The sequence below is a fragment of the Nesoenas mayeri genome (assembly GCF_963082525.1).
Source record: "Nesoenas mayeri genome assembly, chromosome: 3".
In the NCBI taxonomy this organism is placed as follows: Eukaryota; Metazoa; Chordata; class Aves; order Columbiformes; family Columbidae; genus Nesoenas; species Nesoenas mayeri.
The window spans coordinates 19988373-20014282 of NC_137544.1; the positions used below are offsets into that span (position 1 = coordinate 19988373).

Sequence of the window (25910 nt, forward strand, 5' to 3'; positions counted from 1 at the left end):
ATGAGCAGGACTAGGGCAGAGATCTTGTTCTCACACTTCACTCTCTTCAGGGATTATTTTATAGCACATGAAAAAATTCACTCTACTCCTAAAAATTATTTTTTCAATACATGAGAAGTGGCGTTTTAAGTAGACAGACATTATAAGAGTTAGCTTTCCTGCTGACCACAGTGTCAATCCCAAAGTCCTTATCCTGCTAAAATTGAGTGAGAATTTTCCTTATTTAAGAAACATTATGAAAATGTCTCATTAAATATAAAAATGAGAAGCCAGAAATGTTCATTGTAAATACTCTAACAAAACAAAACAAAACAAGATCAAGAAAAAAGCTATGCTTATATAGTTTGCTAAGATCACAGAATCACAGAACGGTTGGGGTTGGAGTGACCTCTGGAGATCATCTAGTCCAACCCATCTGCTAAAGCAGGTTCACCAGAGCAGATTGCACAGGATTGTGTCCAGGCAGGTTTTGAATGTCTCCAGAGAAGGAGACTCCACAACCTCTCTGGGCAGCCTGTTCCCGTGCTCTGGCACACTAAAAGTCAAAAGGTTTCTCCTCATATTCAGATGGAACTTCCAGTGTTTCAGGCTGTGCTCGTTGCCCCTCATCCTGTCATTGGGCACCACTGAAAGGAGTCTGGTCCCATCCTCTTGACACCCACCCTTGAGATATTTGTAAACACTGGATAAGATCCCCTCTCAGCCTTCTCTTCTCCAGGCTGAACAGACCCAGCTCTCTCAGTCTCTCCTCATAAGAAAGATGCTCCAGACCCCTAATCATCTTTGTAGCCTGCCACTGGACTCCATCCAGTAATTCCTTGTCCTTCTTAAACTGGAGAGCCCAGAACTGGACACAATACTCCAGATGTGGCCTCAACAGGGCAGAGCGGGAGGAGAACCTCCCTCGACCTGCTGGTTGAAGAATCTGCAAGTAATAGATTCTTACAGAAAGGATGCTATTGCCTATTAAATTCTGTCAAACAAATAACAAAATTATCAAAATGTTACTATAATTTTTAGTATGTGTCATAATTTCCCCTCAGAACAACAAGATCTTGCTTATGTCTTTACAATTTTAAAACATCCAGGAAGTGTGGGTTAGGGGGTAGAAGGAACTATGCAACCTTCCTATTATTGAATTCCTTTTTTACTGCTAATTGTAGCATGAAGGCCCAAGGGACTACACAGGTACTGGAACTTCAGTCCTATAAAGCTCTGGGTTACTAGAGCTCCTCATATTAACTGCCGGTCTCATGGAAGGCTCTTGTGGATACAAGCCCATCTGCAATAAGCTCTGGTACCCATTTCTTCTCTGCAGTGGTGCTGCTAGTAGATGCAGGAAAAGCCTCTGAGAAGGCTTTACAGGAATTACTGCTGCTTGAAGCAGCATTCACTTCTGGTTGAATATCTGCTAGAATATTTGATGTGTCTGAAGAAGAGCATGTCAGTGGAGCACAGCTGCCCTCTGGCATGACTGCAAACCCGCGCAGAGCCCCATCACCCCTCTGCAGAACTAGGCCAGCAAGGCAGGGGTGTGGGGAGCAGTCTGCACTCTGTGCTCACCTCTTTCTGCAGCTTTTGGGGCATTTTGCTCTGCTTCATTTTTTTTACTCTTCCTTTTTTCTTTTTTTCCCCCTTATTTCCTGTAGAGCAGGGAACATCTGGGAATGCACTGATGTGTCTTTCATTTAATTTCTTTTCCTGTGGAGAACACAGAGAGCTGCGGTCTCATAAGCACGCAATAGACTATGACAAGGGAAGAACCCCCTCCATTGTTAGGTCACAGGTTTTTACAGCTTCACTAAGAGCACCATCTGCTGGCATCAACATATTTATTTTTCTCTGTTCTAAATCTTTTCCAGAAGAATCAGGCTTATTTTTGTCACTTCAATCATAGTTCAGCATTTGCAAAATTAATTGAATTTCGAGTGCAGAAGTCCTTTTCATGTTACATCATCAGCTATTAGAAAACATACTTCAGTGGCTGAAACTGATGAACAAACATGAAATGTAACATAGTTGAGGTGTAGATTTAGAGACCCAAGGCCTAATTTTGCACTCATTTATATGCCTAGCAAAAATATTGGAGTTAATGGAGCTGAATGAGGTGTGAAGCAGCACAAGATTTGGCCTATATGGTGGCGTCATTTAATCATCTTCAGGAGCCATTTCACTGGCAACGTTTGTAGATGCATAAAGGTCACAAGTCTGCTAGCAGAGCTGCACAGTAGATTCCATTTTATATTCTTCTCTCCTACTGGTATTTTCACTGGCTGACATCCATGAATAATCTACCCATGTGCAGTCAGGGAAGAAGAGCAGATGTAAGATCTACCATGCAACTTTGAAAGCAGAAGAAAGTCTATTCTAGAGAAAATACATATGACCAAAAAGCTTTTGGAAACTCTTTTCCTTCAGATTCTTCCTGATGCTGGCTAAGGAGGAGAAGGAGTAATTGGGTCAGTGCTATAATGTGAAACTACGCAGGACAAGACAATTAAATTTCCTTTCTGTAATTGCAGCCTCTCTGGATGTCCTATTGCTGCAGCAGAGAAACTGGCTAAAGCTCAAGAGAAGCATCAGAACTGTGATGTGTCAAAATCAAACCAGGCATCAGATCGGGTTTTAAGGTATTAGAAATCACTATAATACTTATTATTATGCAGAATTCATCACACATTCACTTAACCTGAGAATTTATATTTATATACGTTGTATATACATATATATCTCCTTTAAAGAACAGTTAGAATTAGGGCTTCTGGATCAAATTCTCACAAGTGTGTATTTCCCACTCAATTTACATGGGGGAGGGTTGGTAATTATTTTGGCAAATACATGTAAAGCTGAAAAGCTCATTTTTGTCTTAGGCATTGTTTGGTGTAAAGATGACTGCTGGAGTGCAAAGTCTAAGAACAATGTGAAAAAAAGTTGGTATCTTTTGGGAATAAACTAATATTTACCGGTAAGTCTTGGTTTTTTCAGCAGGCTTTTACTAGTAAATATCAGTTTAAATTAAACCAGAAGCCCTATTTGCATTACCAAACTGGTAGTACACCTTTTGGCAGGACACTTGGAAAAATGCCAGGTATAGCTTAGATTCCAAAATAAGGTCAGGCTACGTTCTTTATTTCTCTTCCCCAAATCACTGCCAGGAAGGATAGAAAAAGAGAAAAATTTTCCTAAATTTTCATACGGGGGAACCTTGAACCAGTTTCACCTACTTATACCCCTTGTCTTCATCCACATAGGATTCTGCATTTATCCAAAGCTATATCCAGCTTTGTGCTATTGTCTCCTCTTTAGAGATATGTGGGTGGGAAAAGGAGCTGAAGTATGAAGGATACATGTGAAGGAACTAGACTTCTGCATGATTGTACCAGCCTAATGCTGATGGTGCCCCAAGAGCTGCAGAATTTCTCCATGGATACTGTGATATCTGTGGGCTGGGATAGGTACATCCCTCCCAGCTGCCTTGAAGAGCGTGGAGGAAGTGCCGCAGCTTTAGTTCTCAGAATTTCATACTTATTCCATAGGTTTCTCAGCACTTAGCTCTCTTCTAGATTTAAAATCTGATAGAGCTGCCTAAAATGAATATTTTCTACCATATTATCAACATAATTCTTTGAATATTCTCTTAAAACTTCATCTAATCTTGATGCTCTTTTCAAAAACCAGTCTTTCTATAGAGCTAAGAAAGAAGGTTCACATTTACAGAAGATCTTTTGTCATGCCTGTTGATTCCATTTTCCTTCTTCGGATTGTTTTTGATGGCCTTTGTCTTAACCGTCCCTAATTCAGATTGTACAATTTTTAATACAGCATCCCAGGCACTTTTCTTGTAGAAGGGTTTTTCAAAACGTGTTAATAAAAACAGCCTTTGAGAGAACAGCACAGTTTCTAACTTGATGGCAAAAGACAGATCAAAAATGCAGTGGCTTTTGCCACTGCTCATTGGAGGGACACCACTGAAGGCAGATGCCAGACAAAGAAGGCAACTGCTCAAAACCAGCATCCGGTTTGCTGGCAAACTCCCTTGGAAGTTGCTCTGCAATCTTAACTTTGCTTGTGTGCCTGCCTTGTGTTTCAGATTTTACAGACGACTCAAATAATGCTTTCATCTTGTCTTCTGCTTCCCTTTAACCTTTGAGTCATTGAAGTATTTACAATGAAGAAGTTAGGAGCTATTTATAATATTTGCATGCAGGCAACTGATGGGCAGACAATGACGTTCTAAGAGTAAATCTTGAATATTTGTCTTCATCCCAGTTTCCATCCCACCTGCATTTAAAATTTGTTACTTAAAAGGAAATCAAGTTCATAGGATGTCTGTTCCACAGAAATTTTGAATTTGCATTGAATGTACAGGACCTGAATTGCATTTTTTTTTGTTAAATATAGATTACCTTGAGACAGGATCAAAATATTATTTGTATCAGCTCATTGTATAACGAGCCCACTGTATTTTGTGACAAAGTGTCTAAAGGAACAAGCATATATAAATCAAAGCGAATAGTATGACTAATATGATTTCTTGGGTGATCTTTACATAAATATCCTGTCTAAATTCTATCAAAATGAATTCATTCAGAAAAACATAATATTCAGAATCTGTTTCTTTCTATTTATCACATTCCATTTTGTGAGTCAGCATGATGATAGTTCTGGTCTTGACTGAATTTATGTTCCTATGAATGTTCCTTCCATTTCATCTGGCTATAAATGAAGAAAAAAAAGAAAAAGAAAAAAAAAGAAAGAGAAAAAAGAAAAAGAAAGAGAAAAAAGAAAAAGAAAAAGAAAAAGAAAAGCAGAAGCACCTCAGGTGTGCTGTTCATCATCTTTACCTCCTGCTAGACACCGCAGGTAGACAAGCAGCACTGTGTAGCATTTGCTCCCTATCACCCAGTCATACAGCACTTCCTTATATAGGTAAGGTTTGCAGGATCTGACCTTCTTTTGCCTGCTGTGAGAGCTGGTGACTTCTGTGTCCACATGCAGAAGAGCATGACATTGGAGGAGTTCACTACAGCGTTCTTTCACTGAGATGTCACAAGTTTCTACAATGGCCAAATGAGCTCAGTCAGGGCTTCTCTTGACTATCCTCCCTGATCCGAAATGAAAGAAAAATTCAGCCAATACAGTTTTATTCTTTATTCATTTGCAGAACCTTCCTTGAGGTGTGTATCTGTGTATCAGGAGTATCAGGTCCTGCCAGAACTTTGCATTTAAGGGTTACCAGGATCTGTGAGGCCACACCCCAAAGTCAACAGAAATTGTGAGGGTCTCTTGTGTATTCTTCAAGATGAACATGGATTTGTATATTGAGGGATGAAACAGAACTAACTCCTTTGGAAAGCATATAGGAAAGCAGCATGCAGCTCTGTTGAAAGAAATTCAGAGGAAACTCCATTAATTAAGTGGAGCTTCCAGTGCTATTTTTTCTTTTTGACATTTAAAGGAATTTATCCAAACTTCTTCTGTCAGTCTGCTTGCCCTTCTTTAATTCACCTCCCCAAACAGAAAATGTTTGCTATGTGATGCAATTACATGGGGAAAGGGAAACCCTGAAGTATTTTAAAACAGAATTTTAAAATACTTTTAGCTACAGGATACTTTTAGTAGTATTAGAATTAATTTTGTCTAGGCTTTGTTCAAGAAAATATATATTGTTTGTCTGCTGAAAATAACCAAACTAAGCAAATGCCATGACATATTGCTCTTTTGAGTACGAAAAATAACTAAGATTTTCTAATCTGAAATATAAATTATGCACAGACACAGTGAACTGAACTGCATCTAACAAACTTTACATATCTTTAATTTCTAGGCCCATGTGCTTTGTTAAGCAATTGGAGATCCCTCAGTATGGCTACAGAAACAATGTCCCCACCACCACACCCCGCTCCAACTTGGCCAAGGAACTAGAGAAATACTCTAAGACTACGTTTGAATATAACAGTTATGACAACCATGCCTATGGCAAGAGAGCCATAGCTCCCAAGGTGCAATCCAGGGATATATCCCCCAAAGGATATGATGGTAGGAGGTGCACACTCTTATACATGAGAGACAAGTTTGCAGTTAATCATGTTGTTGTATATGTAAACATCATACAAATAAGACATGTTTTCATGTTCATGTAGTATTATGAGGAATGCTGTCATGTGTAAATTATTTTAAAGGCCTTTTCAAAAAGCGATGTTTTATATGGTGCTTGCTTTAGGGTTGTTGCATTGGCAAAAGAAAATCTCCAGCTATTAAGCTCCTGGGATGTGTTGAGATGGCAATAAAAGCTAAGTAACAGAGCTAGTCCTTATGTTGCTGTCTGGGAGACCTGACCTCGAGAGTCACATTAGGATTCTTGCTTCTGTAGAGTAGTTCAGGTAACCCATAAAGATAACACACTTGCTCTATGGGGATATGGAAGTAGAAAATCTGGATCTCATTGCACTTCAGAAATCACTGCTACTTACTTAATGAGGCATTTCTGCTCATTTTGTCCTCATGAATACATCTGTTGAATTCTCTGGAAAACCTGACATAAGTAACATCTTTAGGAGTAGGCTGAAAGTGGCTTCAGTTCAGGAGAAGACAATGGATGGGGTCTGTCAGGAAAGAGGAATTCATTAGGGGAGAAAAATGAACTGCAGGATAAAGAATGAGAATTTGAGTTGTAGATTTTGAGGACTTCAGGAATTTTTCAGAGCAATACAGTTGTATGTGTATATATATTATGTGTGTGTGTGTATATCTATCTATATATATAGAGAGAGATATATATAACCAAATGGTGCCTTTATAGTTTCATTTTTTTTACCTTTTTTAACATTAACAGTTTATTTTTTGGTTAAAATATTTGATACTACTCACTGACTACCATAGGAAATTTCAGGCAGGTGTCAGTTTTTTGTGTAGGAAAACAGAAATAAATATACTAGATAGAAAAATTTATGCTGTTGCCTGAACACAGATTCTGACATTCAAAAGCACGTAAGTGGAGTAAGGGAAAATTGCTACAGCTCTTGTCTTCATATTTCTGATATTTTGGATATTTTGTTTTCTCATAAAATCAAAATCATAAATCTGCACTATAGCAGAAAGGAGAAGGGTTGTGAAAGACAACATAGTTTTGAGTAAAAGTGCCCTTTTTTTTTTCTCTCATACTCTTGTCTTCTTTGCCTGTATGAGAAGAAGGGCTTGAACATTATTAAAGGTAAAGCACTAACTCTAACTGTAGTTAGTAAGCTAATAACTGTACATTAATATAAAGTAAAAGAGATATTGACTGTTCTGTGTATGCTCAGTCTACTCTTGTAGAGAGGAAGGAATCAGAGTATTGCTGGGTATACTGTGGACATCCATATTTTCTGATCAAATTACTGATGCTTAAGCAACTGATATTTCTTTTTCTCATTTAAGATCCCATTTCAGCAGATAATACCAAACTGCACTTTTTTTTTTCTCCAAATCATCAGAACATGAAAATACAGGTAACATCAAACACAAGTTTAACAACGGCCTTAAATAATGACAGGCTAGGGTGATACAGGCACACTCATCTTCCTTTGATATAAACAGGAATTTTATTGGGAGATAAGACTGGGACTAGTTTGCTTCACTGCTCAGTAACGTGAGCCAGAGAGGCCTGAGGGACACTGTATACATGTGATTCCTGCTGGTACAGCAAGTATACCTGGTTCTTGTGTACTCAGAACAGATGAAACCCATTGCAGCTGGAGCTGCTTATTTGCCAAAGGAAGGCAGATGCCCTATGGATTTGTTCCAGACCCTGGGCTCTGCAGCACATGCTGTACCTGGTTCTAAGTGCTGTGTGTGCTGTTTGACCAGACAGACGTGCCAACACAGTCCTAGAGATAAGACCTAATTTGAGTTTTTCTTTGCACCTTTTCAGTGATTGTCATGAAACCTTTGGGATTCACATATCTTTGGTATTCCATAAGCACTCCATTGTGTTTGGCTTAAATTGGCAATTTAAAGTTCCTCAGGAAAACCAGCTGAATTCAGAGAATGATGAAGTGAAATCCTGGGCACACTGAAATCAGTCAGTTTTGGCACTGACTTTCAACAGGACAAGGATTTTGCTGACAGTTATTGTAAATAACTGAATATAAAGAGATTTCAGGAAGAGTCTCTTCACTGAAAGAGAGCCACTTTTCCTCAAGAAACTTTGTAGTATTTCTGGGTGATTTCATATTTGTGTGTAAAAAAAAATGAATTATTGCTACTAAAGCCATTACAGAGGCACAGAGTGCACACCAATTATGTATGTCAGCAAACACATTTGTATAAAAGTGTATGTAGTTCTGAAAAGTCATACTGAAAAACCTGAAAGTAAGCCTAAGGTTTTGGGGGAACTTGCAAGTAAACAGCACTTTAATTTTTCTGGTTATGTAAGATGAGACAAATAGTCTAAGGACCAGAAAATCAGTAACTTCATGTCTCAATCCTTTTTTAATTGTAAACTAGCACTGTAGTTTCATCATCAGAGAAAGGTATTATATGTTCAGTAATTGTATGGTTGTGAGTGACATGAACATAAATAGCTCCTTTGTATTGTTTTCTTGATTTTTTTTTTCCAGTAAGCTTTAATAAAAAACAAACGTGGATATTTTATATTGTGGGATAGAATGCTCTGATCGTTCTTGAGAAATCTTGTGTTTGTAGGCTTGCTTTTCCTTTGAAAGCAGTTTCATAGTGGTTTGGATGTTGAGCTTATAGTATGCAGCAGCAGATACAGGAGCATCTGGACACAACAGGCAGAGGAGGTGTCAACACTTTCAGTTGCTGAGGTGATGGGAGGAGCTCCTCACATCCTACCAGTAGGGCTGGCTCCTTCCATCAGATCACTGAGAATATGTTAGGAGTGGGATTCATCTGACCATATCTAGACTTTCTTATTGTCAACACCTACATCTGAGCTCGTCACCCCTTTTGGATCCAAGGAGGAAGACAGACACCTCCTTGATGCACTTCATCTCCTCCTGGAGTATGTATTTAAAACTGGTCAGGTGAATCATCGACTGAAAGTTCCTATTTTTTTTCCACTGCCTGTAGAGGAAACCTGCAATGACTAGGTCAGATATCTGAAGTTAGGTGAGAAGAAACTCTTACTGTGTGGGTCAGAAAATGTGTTGAAACTGTAATTAATTTACGTAACATATTCATTGTTCAGGCAATACAAGGGATGAGGGTACCTAGGCAGAATTAATTCCACTCCAGATACCTTAGTTGGGTCCTTCATGTTGTTGAGATCTCTCAGATTTCCCCATTATTAATTAGCAAGAGGAGCCTGTAGACTTAGAGAGGTTCTTTGCAATGAGCCCCAGGCATGTCTGACGGGAGGCCAGTGTGGGTATGCAGCTGATTAGATCCACGTCTATTATTTAATGGAAAAGTTGTTCTCCACATTTGGTTTCACTCTGGATGACGAACTGTAGGGGGAACTGCAGAGTTTCCCATAGCTGGTGTCACAGAGTTGGGTGACATATCAAGCAGAACTATCTGGTATTGAAAAAAATGCATATTTCCCTTCATTAAAGTTCTACTTGATTTAGTTCATTATAAATTGGTGATCTTTGTTTCTCCTGAAAAGCTAATGTGAAATGAACAGTCTGGGTTATGTGACTCATCTTAAAATGTACAGCTACAGTAAAGTTAAAGTAATCATGGCCATTTCTGTCAGAGTTTTAAGTTATTTAAATTATTGATAATCTAAAAGCTAATAATTGCGTAGCATGCTTCTAGCACTTTACATCTTCAAAGTGTTTTGCAAGTGAATCACAACACAACTAAATTTTAGAAGCAACTTTCTATTTATAGGGAAAATGAATTCGAGGGATAATGTAGTTTGACCAAGGCCACAGAGGAGTCCATATCAGAGCCTGCATGAGTTTCTGATGGTTAGTCCTATGTACAAAGCTGCCTCTTTCCCTCCCTTTCTTTAGCGCACATTCTCATATATATAATTTCCCATGTAGCTTGTCGCTTGTGTCTGTCTAAATGTGACCTGCTATAACAAGGCTAACGTTTTCTGCAAGTGACAGAAGTCTTATTTGTTAATATGAATTTTGAAAGATACTTCTAATTTGACAAGTTGAGCGGTGCAGGGGGCTTGCTGTGTCAACACAGTAGAAACTGGATTATTCAATTATTTCCTTCCTTAAGTATAGCAAAATTCTTGTGTGCTTTGGATACCGTTACAAAGTAACAACAGATAAATGCTGAATTTTTAATGAGCACCACTGACTACTGTATTAATAATGAAACTCTTGAGAAATAGTTCACAGGTTTATTACTAGTGGATACCCTGCTGAAGTAGTGATACTATGTGTTCAAAACAAAGAAATGTGATGAATGTTTAGCATTCACTTCACTTAAAAAAAAAAATCACACCCTGTGCATTATGTGGCTTTCCTGAGAAAACTCCATCTGTTATGAATTAAGTGAACCACTATTTCCTTTACAGTAAAAATAATGCCATGATTTTTTCCAGTTTTTTAGGTAAAGGAAGATGACATAAGCTCTAGCAGAGAAATTTTGCTTTCAGATTCTTTTTTTTGAACCCTGCCTGCCTACCAAAGCAGCCTATGGTGCACAAATAGGCTGTGCTCATGGGAGCAGATTATTTTATGTATGTCTGCTCAGACAAATACACCTGAAGAGTCTGGCATTTAAATGGAGCCCATCACGGAAGAGCTCTAGCTAGGCCCTGACCTTTTTTTGTCTAGCTCTCTAATCAGCATGCTTGTTGGTTATTGTTATACTGTGCTATATGGTATGATCTCTGCAGTATACATTTCCATCTTAACGGGAAGTAGTCGCTCTAATATGCATGCATGTATTCTCTGACTTTCATTTTTTAATGAAAATACATAAACTTTTAGATTTAGGACATGAGCTGATACTTTCTTGCATTTTGTGTAAACACTTAAAACAATTAATTTGGGAAGAGCGCTGGAGAAATAAGTGGGCTAATTGGGCTGTTTTCCACTATTACTACAATACTTTTGACTGCAAGGAACATCTCTTAAAAGCAGCAACAGCGCTGCACTGTTTTGAGATAGGCTGGACGTGAGATTTGTCCATCTCTGCGCTCTTCTGTGACCTCTCACAGCCTCTGTCAGTCAGAGTATGGCTGAGTGCTGCTGTCCTGGGTGTGAGCAGGACAGGGTGTCTCTAGTACTTACTGTTTTTATGGAGAGTTGTAGGTGCTGTGGTTGTTTGAAGGTGGGGGGCATTTCACTCACGTCTGTATCCATTTATACAGCCACTGCTTCTGCTTTTGTGCAAGCCATGGTAGAGCTCACGTGTGACTGCCACCTTTCTTCTTCCACCGCGTTCCCCTCCTTTCTGATGGCCAGTGTCGTAGCATTTGCCTGTGATGTAGGAAGCAGAAACCTTTTAGGAAGCAGAGGGTGTCTGAGGACGTGTGGGTAGCACTGTGGCCAAGAGCCCAAGCCTGTCAGCCTTGCAGCGGCCTTGAGCTCAGGGGATTCCAGGCCTCAAATTAACAGTTTGCTCATGTAAATATGAAAAGGTCCGGGAGTGTTTTGTTGCCCCTCATTAATAAACATGAATGAGCTGAGCAGATCCTGCCTTCTGTCTTGACTATATACGTGGGGTAAAAGCAGTGTTTCTGTGTTTTTATTGTTTTCTAAATCCAGCCTGTTTGTCAGAATGATTCATGATCATGTCATGCAGATTTTTACAGGAGGTTATTTCATACAAACTCACATATGTAGCATATAAAAGTCACAGACAGAAATCAAGAAATACAGCCATCATTCTTATTGCCAGCTTTTTTTTTTTCCCCCATCAGTTGCTGTTGCTCATTATAAATTTCACCGCCAGCAGTTTGTTTTTCTCTTCACTTATGCAGAATGCTCGTTCTTTTGACTCATCCTTGTCATATTTCTTCCCACAGCTAAACGCTACTGTAAGAATTCCAGCCCAACCAGCAGCACAACGAGCAGTTATGCCCCCAGCAGCAGCAGCAACATGAGTTGTGGTGGAGGCAGCAGTGCCAGCAGCACCTGCAGCAAGAGCAGCTTTGACTACACTCATGACATGGAGGCAGCGCACATGGCTGCCACTGCTATTCTGAATCTCTCCACTCGCTGCAGGGAGATGCCTCAGAACCTCTCCACTAAGCCTCAGGATCTTTGTGCGAGGGTAAAAATCAGTAATTCTGTTCGTTGATGAAGATTTCTTTTTACTTCAGTTGCTCTGTGGCCCTGGTAGAAGAACAGCTTTAATTCATTTTGGTTACTTTGTTGTTTTCTTTTTCTTTTTCTCAAGATTAGCATAATCTGGTGGCCCTGCTAAAGCAGGGAGAAAAAGGAAAAAAAAAAAGATGCAAGTTGCTTACAAATATCTCAGGAAAGCCTGATTGGTATATAAACTGGTGATACTAATAGCATGTACTCCTTTCTTTTTTAATTTGTCTCATACTAGTGAGACCTATAATTATAAAAGGTGTTTGGATTGCTCAAGGCATATTAATTGCACTACTGATTTTTTTTTGCTAAACACAGTCTGATTCATACATTTTGTGCAAGGATTAAGATTTAACGATGTATTTTCATTTAAAAGTCACAAATGGGACCTAAGGTTGTAAGATCTAGCATGAAGAAATCTATGCTATTTGTATGTTATAATTTCTTGCCTGTGATATCACAGTTCTTAAGTCACTGCATAATACGTCTGAAGTTAACAAATCCACCAATACTTTAAATGTGCTTAGCAATAGTGCAGGGTCACTAATGTTCTGTATGTTCATAGAGCCTCAGTGTCTTATGAAATGCCTGTATACATACAAAATAAAGCTTTTGTTATGGAGCTTTATATTTTAAGAAAAACAATCCAGTATTAACATTCATTAAATATTTACCCAGAGATATTTCTTTCATTATAAACATTTAGTTTTGACTCTGATAGCTGTTAAGAAATGAGTATTTAACATGCACCAGCTGACAGTATGCTGCTTCCTGTAGGAGACCACTAGATGGCTGAGCAGACAGATGTAGTGCAGAGGAAACATTTTTATTGTGCTTATAGAAGATCTTTTGAGCTGGCAGACATCTTCTGTTCTTATATATATAGACAAAGGTTTTCTTCCTGTCATTGTGTAAAGGTATTAGTAACAATAATGATTTGAGCCAGAGTGGCTGGTGACTTTCTTTTCAAATGCTGCATTTTATATTAATTTATTTAATACTATTAAAGAGGGAAACCTCTTTCTGGCATGTAAATAAATGCGCTTGTTCTCTATATCAACACAACAGAAAAAGTTGGAATACAGTGCTAAAAATCTTCTGTGTCAAAACCAAAAGGGGCCTCTTTCCTAGTGTGTCACCCTATGTTGAGACTGAAGGAATGAATCTGAAAAGATAAGCAAGTAATTTCTAGATTAAATTAGCAGGATAGCAGCAATTACATATATACTCTGACAAAAGGCAGGAATTTAGATTGACAGATTTGCACACACAGTGCTTTTCTGCAGCTCTGTTGTTACTCCAGAGGAGAGAAGGTCGTCAGACCTACGCGCAGTCAGTGGCATTCACATTAGTTTTGAAACCAAATTTCTTGTGGAGCATTACATTTTTGAAAGGATGAGGGGTTCTCTGCGAGCATTTTTATTTCTGTCCTTACTTTTTAAAAATTTGTCTTCTTTTTAAGATATCTTATTTCTCCTCACCTAATGTAATAGACAACCCTTTTTTGTTTCTATCGAAGAAACACCCTATTCTTCACAGTACCTCAATCACCACAGAAACTGGTACAATGTTGCAACTATTCTTCTGCCTAAATTTATTGATTACAAAGACAGACATATCAAATGTTAATATATGTACATCTGCGGGGAAGGAGCTGTATTGAAGGTATTTCCTCATTGGCAAATGGTGTCCAAAAGGGCTTGCTTTGATACCCTACTTCTCTGTTTAATTTTCTGATGTTATCTATTAGAGTATTGTTAAATAAACAAATATTATTTGATGCTAGCTGGTGTTTGTTACTCTAATCATCCAGGCAGGTGTCAGGGCTAGAAACAAGAATTATACAGATGTTACCTCATAGATACCTGTCACAGAATAAATCAAGAGCATAAAGAAAACAACAAGAAAGTACCTTTAGAGATTTCTACTTTTCATTCCAAATTTTGCACCTGTGTGCTGGCTGGCAGGAGGAATAATGAAGACTCTCCCCTCTTCCTCCAAACATCAGATCAGCCATTCAGGAAGAAATTTACTTTAACAGCATTAATGTTGTGTAACAGCATCATGCTATGTGTGGGAGGGGGCTCAATGCTTACAATCTATACAGGAATGGAAAAGCATTTTGTCATTCTGCTAGGCAATCAGATTGAAGAACGCAGAGAGGTAACAGTTTGCTAGGGTGAAGCCAAATTAACAATATTTTTTCTTATTTTGACAGAATCCTGACATGGAAGTCGACGAAAATGGGACGTTGGATCTGAGCATGAACAAGCAGAGGCAGCGAGATGGTTGCTGTACCATTTTGACACCACTGGAGCCAATGTCCCCGCAGCGGCAAGCCGTGATGAACAACCGGTGTTACCAGCTGAACGAGGGTGACTGCTGGGACTTGCCAGTGGACTACACTAAAATGAAGCCCAGTAGGATAGATGAAGATGATTCTAAAGAGATTAATGTATGTCTTTTTCATCTATTAGTTCTCATTGCAGTCTGATTTTGGTAATTCATTAAATTTCTGAAATTTGGAGGGGAAGAGGAAACAAAATTAATATATGCTAAAAATAGTGGTTTTCTACAAAAAAGTCTTTCTGATGGTTAATCTTTAGGACTGTATCATGCTGGCACACATCTGATCTGTGACTAAGTTCCATGAGACATTTGAACCATGAATGTGAATCATGTTTTCTAACAGCATCATCATGTTAACAAATATTTTCTGCAGCAAAGATGTTTCACTATATCCAGATTATGTTACTCCTGTATAGGCAAGTTGGCATAACTGTGCAATACTGGGATAATCAGCTCTCAAGACAAGATACTCTGCTGAATTTGAAAACCATAAATGATGTGCTGAGTATTTGAAAGCATATATTACTTAGAAATCAATTTAAACAAAAGCAGCAGAGTATAATGTAAGCTTTCAACTATTTCAGCTAATCTTCTAGACTACTTATACACTCCTGATAGCTCCGTGTGTGAAAGGGCCTGCTTTAATGAAATACTTTGTTTCAAGAATAAAAAGAAAGGATATTAGAAATATGTATTACTTTTCAATTCATAATACCAAGACAAAAGCAAAGCCCTTTAAATGGAGGAGGAAAATAAAGAAAATATGTTAGTGAATTTCTTTTAGTTTTCAAAACTTAGAACAACCAGGGCACTGAAGAGGTCTGCTGGCAAGTTTTAAGGTCAATGCTCTTGTCCGTCAGGTTTCAGCCTTATCCACTGTGTAGCTGATGCTTCACTCAATGCAGTTTAACCATTTTGAGACTTCTAGAGATTGCTCTCTGTTTTTTCTTGGTTTATAACAGAAAATTATGCTAATCATGTGGATGTGGCATGTCTCCTGCCAATGTTAATTAAAACATATAACTATTTTCAGTAACTTTGAAACATATAATGGAGTGGCATTTTCACTAGATGCACTTAATGCAATCTAGCTCTGGTGTTAATTACAATTTTGCTATTAATTTCACTGAAGTTAGGAGGAAATCTGTCACTATCAAGGCAACGTGAGATAGACAGTAAAGTGTGGTTTTTTCAGAGCAAGCAGAACTCCCTGTTTCTACTGTGGTGTTTATAGCACCATCTGCAGGAATTGCTGTATCAATACATTCAGCCACTTCATTCCTGAAATTGATGATTTTGAATTTCTGAATGCATTACTGAAGTTAATTACAAATTATCTAATTCTTTTGTGCCAGGCAGATCCATTGAGGTTTTCCCCGAATTTAGATTTGGTGTTTAGATGTTAAGATTGCTCTTATTTCATCTTTGAGATGTTCTAAACTCTTAAAAATGCTGTTTAAGGTGGCTTTTTGATGCGTAAGATACTGTATTTTGTTATCTTATTTTCCCCTGCGTGTGTTTTGTGGTGACTTAAGGAAAAAAATGTGAGTCTTTTAAAGCAAAATAATATGACAGCTATAGAGAAAAAGCTGTGTTTTGCCCTTCACTTTTCTAGTTAAATGAACTATGTATTTCATATATTGTTGAGCCTTCATGGAAATACCCAAATATTGTTGAAAGGTTTAATAGATGAAGGAATATAAATTAATTTCATTAATTTTCTCTGGCAGAATAAGATAAAGAAGGAGATAACGTCTGATGACTCTGCTTTGTATTATTTTGCATAAGTTGCAACCTCACCTAGCTGAAACTAATGCATATATATTTGCCTGTAGCCAGAAGATTTGGATCCTTTCCAAGAGGCACTTGAAGAAAGAAGGTATCCTGGTGAAGTTACAATCCCAAGTCCTAAACCCAAATACCCTCAATGCAAAGAGAGCAAAAAGGATTTAATAACGTAAGCATAATGTGAGGTGAAATTATTTTTTCCTTTTAACCTTTTCTCTCTTTGTCTTATTTTAAACAAACGAGTACATATACGCCTTGCAGTATGAGCATGCAACATTTGCAGCATATAAATGTTTCAAACTGCTGATTAAGTAAAGTGATAAGCTAACGTGTATTTGCTTGTTCTTAATGATGCTATATTGTATTGAGACGCCATTTTCATTTAAACCTGTTCATTTTGCAGCTTTTCGATTAGGATGCTTAAAACCCCTTGCAGTCATTGCAGCTAAACTGGAAACAATGAAACTTTTAAAAGTTTTTTTTTAAACATACTTACTATTTTGGCTGTTTTTGTTTTTGTTTGGTGGCAGATGTCCAACACCAGGGTGTGATGGGAGTGGTCATGTGACTGGTAATTACGCCTCACATAGAAGGTGTGACTTCATTTTTTTCATGGTGGATTCTGTCTTTTCAATTTATTGTTTTCAGCTTACCTCAACAATGCTGTCAAAGTAAAACGTTGAACTATGTGTTAACCCTTTGAGTAATATATGTTGATCTTAAAAGCATGCTAATTTGTGTGTTGTATAAGCGTCTTTTATTTTTAAATAGATTACTGAAATTTCCAAAGTATTCTTACGCATTTAAGTAGTTAACCCAGGAATCTCAAATATTCTTTGTTGCATTTTATTAGCTCATAGAGAAACAAACAAACAAAAAAGAACATTTACAGTATGTAATTTTGGAAGTAAAGTTGATACCTAAATATATTCAGAGGGTTAACTATATTACAAAATTCAATATTACAGCACTTGCCCCATCGCTTTTCTGCATTACAAACTTTTACTTTTTAATTTTTATGTTGTGTTTGTTTGGGAGTGTTCAGTTAATAAGAAGATTAACTTACTTGTATGTCCTGCCATGTCTTACAGTTTATCTGGCTGTCCCTTGGCTGACAAAAGCATTCGAAGTATGCTGGCCACAAGCTCACAAGAACTCAAGTAAGATATAAAGAACAAATATTTTCTTTATAAACATTTATTTGACCACAAATTGTGTATAATTGTATCAGAAATTAGAAAGGCTATCCAGAGACCTGCTGCAGAAGGGGCTGATCTTGCTTGGAACATGTGCTGAAGTCTCTAGAAATTTCATGCAGGCTGGCTCTATATATGTCTCTTCACATAGTATTTAGTTTTGTGTATTCAATAGGTGATAGGGATGGACAAAAGTCACATATTCTGGATTTTCATCTGAAATTTTAAATTCCTGTTCATTTTTTTTTGTGAACACTTGAGTTTGCTAGTTAGAGCAGAAAACTCTCATGCGATTAGGCTGATGAAATGCTTCTGATTATACCACCAGTAAAGTGCTGTAGTTTCTCAGACATAGATCAAAGGGAAGAAAAAACAATTTGTTTATCCCTAATGCTTGCATAATTTTCCCCAGGTTTGTATCACTGTTACCAGCTTAATGCATTTTCTCATTTGACTGTGTTTTTTTAGTGTTTACGTAGTTATTCCCCTACTTAAAATGCATTCCTTACAATTCCTTTAAGTTCTTTGGAGTGGAAATTGTGAGCAATGAAAGTTAGAGAATCATGAGATTTAGCTTTGATCTGTCTTCCTGCCTGACTGAAACTCTATATGTGGAAGAACTGTAAAGCATTTGTTAGAGCTATGAGATACTGGTACTCCAGAGTTGGTACTTTAGTTAACATAGAAAGATGTTCATAAGGAAGAGGAAAAATTGGGTAGGGAAAGTATGACTGGGTAGCTTATGCTGCCATGCTAAGCAGTATTCTGTCTTTATCATCCCTGAATGCCTTAAATAGCATTTATTAGGTTCAGTACATACCTTTTTGAAATGAAATAACTGTAAAGCATGGGAACGATAAGAAAGGAGACATGACAAACCTGCTAAAGTAAGACTGCTCTCTAGCCTTAGTTAATCTAGTCACTAGATACAAACAATAGGTACAAAATTTACAATTGATTTCCCACCCAGTCAAAAACAACTTTTTGAAACTATCAGTTTAGATCATGCTGGTATCTGCTTCTAGAAGGCCACGTGATATGCAAGGTGAAGGGATATAAGTGAGATCAGGGAAAACATGTAAGTATAAGCAGAGTAAGACATGGGTATATAATCCCAGAGAAACTCAGATTTGGACCTGGCTTTTGGGTTGTGAAGGCTCAAGTGGTCGATGTTCAAGGAAATGTAATTACATGAACAAAACACAGACAAGACTCTTGGGGCAGCATGAATGATAATTTAAGCACATACTTTGCTGCGCTAATCCATTATAAAGTTTCTACTTATGTTAGGAAAGTGTTCCTGAATTATGCCATCTCCTCTGCCTTTCTCAAGTATCTGCAGTCAAGCCTACCTAATACAGACCAGGAAGAAAAAAAATGCCTCTTGAACTTGAGAAGCTACTACCATCTCATGGTGTTCTATCTACCGATTTCAAGTTTTGCTTAAGCAGAGAGAACAAGATTAAGTCATATTTAAAATTATATTTTTAGGTTTAGCATCTATTATTTATTTAGCATAAATTATTTATTTATCAGTCATCATAATACCTATTGAACACATAAAAACTCTGTTAAGTGAACTCAAAAATTAGGAAATACCAGAATTATAAGCAGACTCTCTTTTGTGTTTTCATTACAATGCAATCCTTCATTTTCTGTCCACATATTTTTTCACAGTATAACGAAGTAATTTTTTGCACAGGGCAGACAGTAATCACTGCACAAGCAACTAATAAATTTCGTCTGTTTTCCTCATTATCCCATGTGTGGCCCTGTCTGCTGTCCACTGCACTTTGGTCAGACTGTACTTTCAGGATGTAACTACTAATTCACTCTCATATTTTCACTGCCATGGCATTGGAGTGTTTCCTGATGAATTTTTCATGGTTATAAAGGAATTAATTTATTTTCACCTGCAATGATACACTGAAGTAGGTCAGGGTTAGTATTATCCTAATTGTATAGCCAGAAATCTTAAGCATGTAATTTTGACTGTTCAGATTGAGACTTCTAGGACTAAATTGGTCAGAGTTCTCGTTGTAGAGAGCTGTATACACACAAAGTACCCACTGAATTCACTTCGGCAGTTTTACACAAGGAGTGATTGACCCTTTGTGAAAAGGGATGAACTCCACAGAATAAGCAGGATAGAGTCCAGTGTTCCAGAACAGCAATGAAACTGTCCTGTCACCTTCCCCAAAACCCTGATCACTTCCAGCTTCCACTTGGTCTGTTCACTCTGTCCTGTTTTCCTTCATAGTTTTTTCTACATTGCTCCCTGTCTCAAGCTTTTTGCCTAATCAGCCCATCTCCTGCCATCGCTTTTATATCTTTATTATTCTCTACCTCTTAGCCATCCTGCTGAAGTTGGCGCAGAGAGAAATATAGCATCTGCGCATTTCTCACATATCTTTGAAAGCAGGGAAGTAGGAGTCCTATGCGTGGCAGCACCCTTTATACAGCTCTCATTTATGCTCTTGTTCTCTGCCTAAGATGGAAGAAGATGTGATCATGTATATGATAATGCGTATGCACAAAACAGCTAAACGAAAGCTACACAAGTGATTCTGGTTTTGAAATTTTTTAAGCTGTGAAGAACTCCATTTACATCTGTTATACTTCTTTGTGTAAGGTTTGGGGGTATGATTTCCTTGCTTTTAAAAAGAGCAAGCTGAAAAGAAGCAGAAATTCCATAATGTGGGATTCTACTGGCTCTCTGTCAGGCCACCAGCCACCACAGGAACTTTTCATATCTGATGGTAGGTCACCTGAACTCCTGTGGCAGCAAACAGCAGTAGAAGGTATAATGCTCTGCATGGACTGGCACCAGAAGGAGGTGGAGAACATTGCTGGTGTTTTTCGTACATATTTGCTGGCAGCAGAAGAGTGGTGAGAATCAGTAACCTTGGCTCCTGCCCCAGGCTGTAGAGAGAAATGTATACACATTTTTTTGCCTATATCCCAAGCTGAGATCCCTTCTGTCCTGTACAATCTGTACTGTTCCCATCTCTTCTTCATCTTTTATTCCTTGTTACAGTTTTCAATGTAGTTGTTTCCAGTCATCCATAAAGACCTCAATCTCTGTAAAATTTCTGGAAAATAGTTTGCTAATGTATGGAGTATAAAGAAAAATTGATAGTGTGGTAGAACTGATAGTGCAGCGTAGGGACTGTATTTCTGGACTGCATAGTTTGGAAAGATTTCATACTTTCATGGCTTTGCCATGCATAGCTTGTGCAGCAAATATTGCATTTGAGCTGGTAAAGCCTTTATATCACATTTTACCAATACAAGATATCCTTCTGTGCATTGTATAACACAAACAAGTTACGAATAATGCAGTTTCCTAACTGGAATTTTGCTAACACACTAATTCTTTTTAAGCCTCAACGACAATAAAATAAAGAGTAGCAGACACTTCAAATAATATCTATGAATAACATCATCCATATAATATTCATAATCAAAATAAAATGAGAATCTGAAAAGGTTAGAGAAAAGTTTATTTCACGTAACAGTTCTGCTCAGTGTATTGCATTTTGGTAGATGTGGCTCCGTAAATTCCATCGCCCACCTTCCCTGGCTCCTAGAACAATAATGTTGCAGCTTTCAATTAAATGATTCCATGGTCGGCCTCATTGTTCCCTACCATTCGTGCTTCTCATTTGTAAGGCTTCTTGCTCAGGTTTACTGTGCAGATTGTACAATTCTGCCCTTTCACCCAAAGCCCAAGTGGAAACACGAGAGTCTTTGTGCAGAGTTTATCAGCAGACCAAAGCACTTCCACAGTCTGGTCAATGATCTCCAAATAACAGAAGAATTTCTTTAGCTTTCGTTCTCAGTTACCGCTGCTGGCAAAAAATGAGGTCAACAGCTTTAAGGGTCTCTGAAGAAATTAATATCTGGCAAGAACCCAAGCTTTTCCAGCATGAAGATTTGGGTTATAGTGCTTCTGAAAAGCAACTAATTTTTAAAGGACCTAGGGACAGTATATTGATGAGTAAACTTAACTGTGATGGGAAAGCAATTAACAGACCACCCAGTGACAGCTACCAATATTAAAATATTCACAAGCTAAATCCAGTTTAATCTCACCCAGAGGCCTTTTTTTATCAGTTTTCCATATTTACTCCTTATCATAGGAGGTTTTTCTAACAGTTACAATTACTTCAAAAGTTTAATCCCATTGTAGCATTATAAATACTATAAAAAAGCAACATTTTGAAGCACTTTTAATCTTATTCAAAAATAAAAAAAAAAAGGCAAACAGAAAACAAACACTAAAATTAATTATTGCCTTTAGAAGGACACATTTTGATCATCAGTAAATCAATCTCAGCCAAAATGCAGCATACTGACTGAGAACATTTCTACTTGGTGTACTTCCAGCTTGGGAACCAGAGAAGTTGGGCACCAGAGACTACCAGAAAATTACAAACTTAGTTCTACTTAGTGCTGCATTGATGTAGAAATAATCATACTTTGTCAAAGGCTGCAGGTAACTAAGTATTAGCTTGGTCTACCATAGAACTGATGATCAAATTGTCAACATTTATCCTTGTTTCTTTGGACAGTTTTCTGCCAGAAAAATCCCATTAGTGCTTATATTAGAGAATCTGAACCTCTGAAAGATTTGCAGTTCAACCAGGTGCCTACAAGTTTGGATACTTACCTGATACTGTTGTAGTGTGCCCCGTCCTTCATTCCCAGAGCACCTGTGTCTCTGTGTAGATTTTGCGTGTCATTGTTTTCTGTGGTGGACATCTTTTGGTATTCCCCTGTGGAACTTACAGAGATGAATACGGTCTCATTTGCCTCTCTACAATTAAGCCTAAGCTCTTTTATTTTCCACAACTCTTCCTAACTTGAATTGAGGAGCTCAGTCTGTTTTTGCACATTGTCCACGATGACGAGTTGGTATTTCTGTTCCTCCTTCTTTTTATGTCACTCTGCCCTATTTTCTACATTATTGGTGGTCATCTTCTAGTCTTTCTCTTATCTTCCTTTTATCCTTATCTCCCTATTCCCAGATGTGTCATCCTAGTAGTGTTTTCCATTCATTTCAGATGGAAAGGTGAGCTTCTCTGAAGTTTTCCCTGTTAACCACAACTCTTCTAGGAAGAACAGCTCCATGCAGTACATTGTTTTTCTGGATAGAAAGGATATCCTTAGTGCATCCTTCTAGAGATGTTCTTCCATGTCAGCATAATACCTAATAGTCAGTTTTTATTGGTGTAGTTTTACTGCAATTCCGTCAGCAAGAACTAGCAGCTGGGAAGAAGGGATGTCCTCCCAGAAATGGAGAAGCCTGCATTGTGTTTATTCTTATGAATATGTAAAATAAAATATTACTGAAAAAGTAATATTTTCTTCCTCGCTATAGTGATCTTGCAAAAAATAGACCTTCTCCAAATACAAAATTAAAATGCAGAAACAGAAATGAACGTGATAGATTAGTAAAACATCACAGAAATATTCCCCTCTTTAGACAGGTAACTGGATTATTCTTGGGCCTTGATTGGTACATATACTCTTCAAACCTTGATAGCTCTCCCAATATGCAACGACTTTTTGTACTCAGACCAGTTATTTCGGCAGAGATCTGTTTAGCCACTGAAGCGATTTCCCCATCTACATCCTGTGTTTGCCACATGAGATGTTTCCAATGTTCAGTGCCTGGGTGTACATTTGTTGCCTCATCTGCACAGGACTATTACCCCTTGCCTTGCCTTCCCTTCCCTTTTCCTGCTGAGATTACGTCTGTCCTACAAGAACTCAGTAAGACTATGACCCATTATATAATTTTCACTCATTTTTCTCATAGAAAATTACCTTTTATTACCAGAAGAATAACCATTTCCGTTCTTTTTATCGCTTTTTTACCTCTGTTGTTTATGTACTCTCTGTGTTTTTCTACATGGGAAACTTAATAGAAGTTGTCATTACATTTTTCTTGAATACTGAGGTTGTTGAGCCTAGTAAGTAATCTTGTGGTATAAAGAAATACTCCCTTGATGCTAAGTACATATCCTTTGAATCTGCAGATAATTTTTAAGTTCCTTGGTGTTTTAGCTAACTTTTATGTAGAAAATGTGATTGCAAGGACCAGATGAGATGTGTTTGGAGTAATGTTAAAAATTAGTAGAGTCATTTGTAAATGATAGTGTTTTATTAACTTATCTGCAATGTTATGCTAAAACAAACTGGGTTTTAATGTACTATTAAATTGCAAGTTAGCGTGCAAGTCTAATTTAAATTATTAAAACCAATACCAAGGAACATAGATCCCCAATAATATTTCACCTCTAAGGAATAATCTTTCCCATTTTGTTCAACTAGATCCTTGGGCCAAGTGAAATTAGGAATCTCATGTGGTTTCAGTGGGTTTTTTTTGCATTTTTGTTTCCTGTATTTATTGCAGATTTCCACTTGGATACCTTATCTTTGATGGCAGCATGCATGCCTGGCCAGAACAGAACACCTTGGGCTCTGTTCCTGCACTTCTCAATACTCAAATGGGCACTGTAGGTTATACCGAGCATTTCCAACCTCATGTTGTGTGGTGTTATTATAATGTCCTTTGTATAGAAACTCATCATCTGCAGCAACCTCATCTCTGTAGTCGCAATAAGTTTTACATATGGAAGTGGCTGGGCTTTTTTTCTGTTAGAAGATACTTCAGTTCTGTTTACATAAGACCCTTCATCATTTTTTTCATTACTGAGAGGTAGTCTTAAAAGCATGTACTCTCTAAAATCTTCTTAAAAGCCATCTGCATATCAGTACCTCTGATCCTGTGAAATGTTCCATGCAGGCACAAAATTGCTTGCATGAAGCACCTTGCAGAATCAGGGCCTTAGTAAGTTTTTAATACCATGAAATGCTCTGAAATTAGAAGCTTCATTTGTACAGTGGCATCTACAGTACCCAAATAGTTTATGGCCTCTTTCTTTCTGTACTTAATTATTTAAAACAAAAGATATGATAGCTGTACTTTTTTGCTGTTTGGATTTCAATCAGTATTTAAAACCACTTGCCACTTAGTTGTCACTCAAAATAGTCTCAATTCAGATGAATATTCACTGAATTAGAGTAATTTTTTCAAAATAACTGGTATGACTTAAGAGTCTAAACTTTGTCTTCAGAAGGAATGTAAGTGCTGGGCATCCGCATCCCTGCAACTTCTATATGCCTAACTTTGAAAGTAGAATTCAGTGTCTACCGTAACAACGTAGGCAGTTTTGAAGATACAACCCTTAGTTGCTAGGTTCTTCACTGATCACCAAATATTTCAGTGTGAATGTTTATTTGATAGCTCATTTTAATTTTCAAAACTTTTCTCTTGTCAGTCATTCCAGTCCCATTCTGTGCAGTCCCTAACCAGCTATTCTGAGAGGAGCACTTAATTGTGATTAATTATGAATGAATTGTTTAGTTATGTTAACATGCCCAATGAACCTCTCTAAGGCCTTCTTGTCTTGGAGTGTTTCCATTTGTACAGTTTCTTCTGCCTTCCTTGGGTTTGGTCATAACTTCTTGTCATTGAATGTGTCCTACATAATTAATCTCATTCAGCCTGACATTTGCTCACATTCAATTCAAGGGTCTTTACTTTGGCACAATTTGGTTATTGTGCAAACTCCCATTGTGATGTTGATCATTTTTGCTTCAAATCAACAGATCATAACCAATTGCTCATTCCATCCAGATCCGCAAAGATCTGCAACATGATGCTGTGGTATATCCCAAGTGCTGAGGCAATCCCCATGGGAAGTTGCATAAAATATACGGTTGCTAAAAGGGGAATTAAAAGTGCAGTGTTTTGCACTTTCTGTGTTTGGTCAGACTTGCCAAAACCCTTTAATGTATATCCCAAAATAAAAGTAATTTTGTCACTCAAAGTCCTAAATACGATTGTCCGGATCCTCAGTTGGTGTAAATTAGCATAGCTCCATTGCCTTCCGCGGAGTTACGCTAAGATACAACAGTGATGATCTGGGCAGATGCCCTCAGCTGCTCTCTTGGGTTAGCATTCATGTTTGATTGCCTTATTTAAATCTTTTGAAGTTATAAAATTCCTTGCATTGTTTGGTTTCTTAGAACAGCCTATTGCTGACTTGATTACATGGTGTCTGTATCTGCACAGTACAATATGATTTTGCCATGCAGTTAAGTTTATTTTTACCTCAGTGCTATTGGGACTTTATGTGGCACACATTTTTTGCAGCACTGTAGTACCTATATCAATGTTTTATATCTCTTAAATATCCCATATCCCTCATAAACACCTCATCATAATCTTCTTTTACAATATTTTTTGTATTCCCAGTAATTTGAATTT

General features: G+C 37.6%; 1 protein-coding gene across 3 annotated transcripts in view; it reads left to right on the forward strand.

The window, feature by feature from the left end:
• The window catches only part of MYT1L (myelin transcription factor 1 like), a gene marked incomplete at both ends in the record, with an annotated part of 132529 nt that overhangs the window by 59866 nt on the left and 46753 nt on the right, over window positions 1–25910 (forward strand). For all 3 annotated transcript variants that reach the window (XM_080341683.1, XM_080341684.1, XM_080341685.1), the window contains 6 exons: window positions 2523–2630; window positions 5828–6039; window positions 11945–12192; window positions 14455–14691; window positions 16421–16542; window positions 17465–17533. In XM_080341683.1, coding sequence (XP_080197809.1) covers window positions 2523–2630; window positions 5828–6039; window positions 11945–12192; window positions 14455–14691; window positions 16421–16542; window positions 17465–17533 — 996 coding nt within the window. The remainder of the gene's footprint in view (window positions 1–2522; window positions 2631–5827; window positions 6040–11944; window positions 12193–14454; window positions 14692–16420; window positions 16543–17464; window positions 17534–25910) is intronic.